Source organism: Notothenia coriiceps, unplaced genomic scaffold (genome assembly GCF_000735185.1).
Source record: "Notothenia coriiceps isolate Sejong01 unplaced genomic scaffold, NC01 NC01_scaffold00033697, whole genome shotgun sequence".
In the NCBI taxonomy this organism is placed as follows: Eukaryota; Metazoa; Chordata; class Actinopteri; order Perciformes; family Nototheniidae; genus Notothenia; species Notothenia coriiceps.
Window position 1 is genome coordinate 396,575 of NW_011366398.1, and position 5,596 is coordinate 402,170.

Consider the following 5,596-nt stretch of genomic DNA (forward strand, 5'->3'; position numbering starts at 1 on the left):
GTGTTGACCGGACAGGAACCGGAGCCGGTGGAACTGGTGTTGGCAAGATTTTCCACGGAAGAGGACAAGGAGTTGGCAGGACCCCCAGCGATACAGGTGATGTCAAGGCTTCCAACGAAACAGGACATGGGATTGGCAGGGCCCCCGGTAGAAGAGTAGTTGATGGGGTCTCCAGTGGCACAGGACATAGGGCTGGCAGGACCCCCGGCAGGAGAGTAGTCGGCGGGGCCTCCAACGGCACAGGACATAGAGTTGGCAGAACCCCCGGCAGAAGAGTAGTCGGCGGGGCCTCCAATGGCACAGGACATAGGGTTGGCAGGACCCCCGGCAGAAGAGTAGTCGGCGGGGCCTCCAACGGCACAGGACATAGGGTTGGCAGGACCCCCGGCAGAAGAGTAGTCGGCGGGGCATCCAACGGCACAGGACATAGGATTGGCAGGACCCCCGGCAGAAGAGTATAGTCGGCGGGGCCTCCAACGGCACAGGACATGAAGTAAGGACTTGAGAGGGGACTCGAGAGGGAACTTGAGAGGGAACTCGAGAGGAGACTTGAGAGGGGACTCGAGAGGAGACTTGAGAGGGAACTCGAGAGGAGGCTTGAGGGGAGACTTGAGAGGGGACTTGAGAGGAAACTGGAGACGGGACTCGAGAGGTGGCTTGAGAGGGGGCTCGAGGGGGGACTCGAGAGGGAACTTGAGCGGGGACTCGAGAGGAAACTGGAGAGGAAACTGGAGAGGGGACTAGGGAAGGGACTAGGGAAGGGACTAGGGAAGGGACTAGAGAATGGACTAGGGAAGTGACTAGAGGAGGGTTATGATTAAGAGACAGGATTTCTCATAAATTCCTTTTGCTTACCATTAACAAACGTTCAAATCACTATGGCTTGTTACTTTAAAACATCAACATGTAAGAAATGTTACTTTACAGTTACTTTATACATTATATGATGTGTAACCAAGTTACATAAAAGTAAATTTCAGACCCAGGCATCTTCCCTGAAAGCAGAACAGACATTTAAAGCTTTTTATTTTTTATCAAACGTGTCATGTGGTGGAAACATATGATGCTGCATGACATAATAATGTTTATGGTACTTTTACAGCCTGGAGGTTGTAACATGAGTTGTCTACAAGAAGTGGACTTTAACACAGTTAATAATTAAGTGATTTAGGTACAAGGGGAGAATGGAATAAAATACAAAATATGCTTCTCTGTAAGAAATGTACTGTTCTGCTTTCAGAGAAGCTGAGCTAATGCATAGGTCTGAAGTTAACATTATGTAACAGCCGTCTCAAAATAATACATATATCAAAAATACGTTTTTGGAATAGCTGGATTCAAATGTTTGAAATGGTAATCTATTAAATATTAACTTAACACATAATATTATTTGACTTGATCATGTGTTGAATTGAGCAGGAGTAATTCATTACAAATCCTGTTTTCACTTTTTACACCTGTTATAAAGGTTGAAAGGCATATTGCTAAATATCATTTTGCATGAATGCTCTGAGCTGAATGGTGATTTAAAGCATGTTATTTCTGCAGGATCATCAGAATCTCAGCTCTCAGACAGCAGTGAAGCTGATAGGTCACAAGATGTAAAGATCTACATCCCCTACGAGTCAGCTGAGCGCTGCATCAATCAGGTAAAATAAAGAGCGTCAAAACAAGGAAGCAGCACAAAAAAGCACTGTATCACAGCATCCATATTCAGAATAGATCAGTTTATACCACTAAACAAAAACAAGCATGACCCCAAACTTTATATTTATTTTTCCAGCTCTTTGGAGAAGGGCATGCAGACACAATGAAGTCACTGTCAGACACGGTGTCCTTCCTCACGCTCACATGGTTGCTCTGATGCTGCTGCCCTGAAGCCATTTGATCAATAACCATGATGCTATTTTGTGTTTACTGTATAAGATGTTTGTGTGTGTTACCATGTACCCCAAAACAGATAGCTGAGGACATGGGAGCATTGAAGAGAAAACACCTGGAAAAGGTGCATGAGTTAGAGGAGAACTTTCAGCTCACAGCACGCAGGAACCAGGTGAGGTGTGTCCGTCTTTGTGGGTGTGAGAGAGAGACCTAACTCATTACAGTTAAAGAAATTGTGTCTTTGATCAGGAGTGGACCGTGCAGAGGCTGAGATCTCATCACCAAAACAAGTTGAACATTCTGAGGAGAATCTTAGACGTCTACCAGGATAAAGTGGAGAAGAGGAACGCTGACTGGGAGAGGAGAGTCGAGGTCAGTGAAGGTCACGAGTCAGTCTGTCTTTCCTTCAATAGCTCTTATACCTGAGGGTCTAAAGTATTATTTTAAACCCAACCAACCAACTTCCTTCCCTATTTCCATCCTTATTAGTAGGCTACTGGCTCACTCCCCTACAACTCCTGCAGCTCATATGTAGCATGCTTTGTTTTGACTAATTCAACAATACAGTCAAACTCTCTGATTACATACAAATGTATTAATCATTCCGGTTCAAATGTTACAGGCCTGATGGTTGGGACATAAAAAAAGCTTGTTTTAATTATAATAATTCGTTTTTGTATGTGTTTCTGTGCTTGCCCTATCCTGTTTCCTCCAGGCCTTGAATACACGGAACGAGCAGCTACTGGAGGAGCAGAGATCTGAGAGGAGGAGGAGTAAAGAGGAGGCGCTCCAGTGGCACAGAGAAAAGGTTGCATAGGAATCTGGCAGGCGTCAACAATTCTTAATTCTTTCAGCGTGCCTAGCAACCCCTAGGTTCATATTTAAGAATACAGACAACTGATGTAAGACATATCATTACATAATGATTCCTGCTTTTCGTTTAGAGCAAAATGCTGGAGCTGTTCTCAACCAGGCTGGATGTCCTGCACAGCCACCAGGCCTCCAGTGAGTCAGCAGACTGACATGTATGTGTGTCAGCGCAATCCCTGACCTTAACATACTAACACCTGTATTCACCACCTGGGACCCTGAATAGCACTGCAGGAGCTGCAAATGGCCCGACAAGAAGTTGGGAAAATACAAGATATGTTGATGGCATCATCCCAGGAGCAGCAGGAAGCTGCTGAGGAAGGTGAAAGCACAGAGAACAATGGACTTTCAGCTCAGCAACAGACTGTGGTGGGTTGGAATTGGTTATAGTGGCTGTCTGCAGCTCATATCTGAGGTGCATGTAAAATTAAAAACATGTAAATAAAGAATCCAATAAAAAGACAGATACACCTTCTGAGGGACTGTATGTGGGTCAAAATGACTTATTAGTACATTTAAAAAACATGTTTAAATGTAAATATTTCTCTTATATCATTTTGGTTTGGCTTCCATTAAATGTGTCTCAGTCCAAACTGTCTTTCAAAAAATGTACAAATAAAACTTGAAACAAATCTCAAACATGAGCAGATAAAAACAAACTATCTCCATGAACAAATCTATATGTGTGTTTTGACTTTACTGATTGCACTTTTAATGCAGGCTTGCAATGACTCGGAGCAGCCACTGGAGGGGGCTAAAGCCCGCCTGGAGGAGCTGAAGGAGAGTCTGTATCAGAGGGAGAGAGAGATCACTGAGCTGCTGGAGGCCCAGAGGAGCCCCGTCCCCCCCGTGCCCCAGTCCCCCTGCAGCGTGCTGCTCCCCACTGTCATACACAAGGTGATGTTCAAATAGTAAACTATGTATTCAAAACTTTTGTAACATCAAAATATGGCAGAAAATACTTCATTCTCTTTCTTTGACTTCACTTTGAATCTATGACTTTGTTGTGTAATTATAAGGCTGCTTTGTTTTGTTTTCCAGGCTCAAGCTCTCTGCAGTGCAGTGCCTGAGGCCAGAGCTCTTTTGGACCTGATGATTGAGGAGAATCGAGCCGCGTTGGTTGAAGCCAGAGACAAACTGGACCGTGAGCAGATGGCTAGAGAAGACAGTATTAGCAAAGAAGATAAGGCAAACGACCAAGAGGGGTAAGAGATCATGAATAGAGTTTAAAAATATAAACAAAAAATAATTTCCTATTGATTGAATAGCCACTGCCAGTCTCAAAAGTGGGCAGTTAAATTGATCAATGTGTTTTTCAGATCGATTTTCTCTTTTTTTCAGGTTTGCTGAATCTGAATCAAGTATGTCCTTACTACAAGAAACAGTGAGGGGCTATGAGGTCTCTTATCTGGCTTTGGACTGCATTAAAACCGGAGAAAGCCCTATAATAAATGGTAAATACCTTTTAAATGCAACCAATTACAATCAGCAGCCTATTTTACCACTAATAGTAATACTTACATCTTCAAAAGCTGGAAGCTTTCTTCAACAGCTATGTCTGAACTTACAGGTACATGCCTTATATCAGCAGTTTTACTGTAGCTTCTGTTTTTCTCAGAATGTGACACGGTGGCAGAGCTGGAGGACATCTTGGGACAAGGGACGATCCGAACCACAGAGGGAGTGAAGAGCGTTGGTCAGCAGCTTCTCCTGCTGCAGGATCAAGTTGGTCTGTTATTAAAAAGTTGGGCCTCTAAGAAGGTCACCACCCAGCTGGTATCTAAAATACATTCAAAAAACAGAATATGTTGGCCCTCGCTGTTTTTCACAAATTCTACATAACATCAGTAGTGAAATAGCTTAATTAAAAAACAACTGTCATAAGGGTAGACTTTAGGAGTGCCAAATATCACATTATGTTGATGAAGCGTGTTATCCAAAGTCCTGGAAAGAATTTTGTTAGATAGATTATGTTCTTATTTATGTACCTCGGATAACCAGTTTGGCTTCAAGGCCAAGCATGGTACTGAGCTATGCGTCTATGCTTTGAAGGAAATGATAGAAACATAGACAGAATTCCACTTTTCTGATTGGTTGTATTGATGCCTCTAAGGCTTTTGACCGAGTTAACCATCATAAACTGTTTTTAAAATTGAGACAAAGGGGTGTGCCTAACAGCATAATTAGGATCCTGGCTTATTGGTATGCCAAGTTAGGCACACCCCTTTGTCTCAATTTTAAAAACAGTTTATGATGGTTAACTCGGTCAAAAGCCTNCTACTCAATTCCCTTCTCAAGTCCCTTCTCAAGTCCCTCCTCTAGTCACTTCCCTAGTCCCTTCTCTAGTCCCCTCTCTAGTCCCTCCTGTAGTCCCTTCTCTAGTCCCCTCTCTAGTCCCCTCTCCAGTCCCTCCTCCAGTCCCTTCCCTAGTCCCTTCCCTAGTCCCTACTCTAGTCCCTTCCCTAGTCCCTTCCCTAGTCCCCTCTCTAGTCCCTCCTCTAGTCCCTTCCCAAGTCCCTTCTCTAGTCCCTTCTCTAGTCCCCTCTCCAGTTTCCTCTCGAGTCCCCGCTCAAGTTCCCTCTCGAGTCCCCGCTCAAGTTCCCTCTCGAGTCCCCTCTCGAGCCCCCTCTTAAGCCACCTCTCGAGTCCGCTCTCCAGTTTCCTCTCAAGTCTCCCCTCAAGTCTCCTCTCGAGTTTCCTCTCGAGTTCCCTCTCGAGTCTCCTCTCAAGTTCCCTCTCGAGTCCCCTTTCGGGTCACCTCTCGATTCCCCTCTCAAGCCCCTACTCCATGTCCTGTCCCGTTGGAGGCCCCGCGACTACTCTTCTGCCGGGGGTCCTGCCAATC

The 5,596-nt window shown here is 44.8% G+C and overlaps 1 protein-coding gene across 1 annotated transcript in view; it reads left to right on the forward strand.

The window, feature by feature from the left end:
- LOC104961756 (kinesin-like calmodulin-binding protein homolog) overlaps positions 1–5,596 on the forward strand; it is a 17,695-nt gene that overhangs the window by 5,077 nt on the left and 7,022 nt on the right. Inside the window, exons 4-13 of the mRNA XM_010790094.1 lie at positions 1,549–1,649; positions 1,961–2,053; positions 2,131–2,253; positions 2,597–2,689; positions 2,826–2,886; positions 2,978–3,120; positions 3,472–3,648; positions 3,793–3,956; positions 4,093–4,205; positions 4,370–4,476. Of these exons, the coding sequence (XP_010788396.1) occupies positions 1,549–1,649; positions 1,961–2,053; positions 2,131–2,253; positions 2,597–2,689; positions 2,826–2,886; positions 2,978–3,120; positions 3,472–3,648; positions 3,793–3,956; positions 4,093–4,205; positions 4,370–4,476 (1,175 nt within the window). The remainder of the gene's footprint in view (positions 1–1,548; positions 1,650–1,960; positions 2,054–2,130; positions 2,254–2,596; positions 2,690–2,825; positions 2,887–2,977; positions 3,121–3,471; positions 3,649–3,792; positions 3,957–4,092; positions 4,206–4,369; positions 4,477–5,596) is intronic.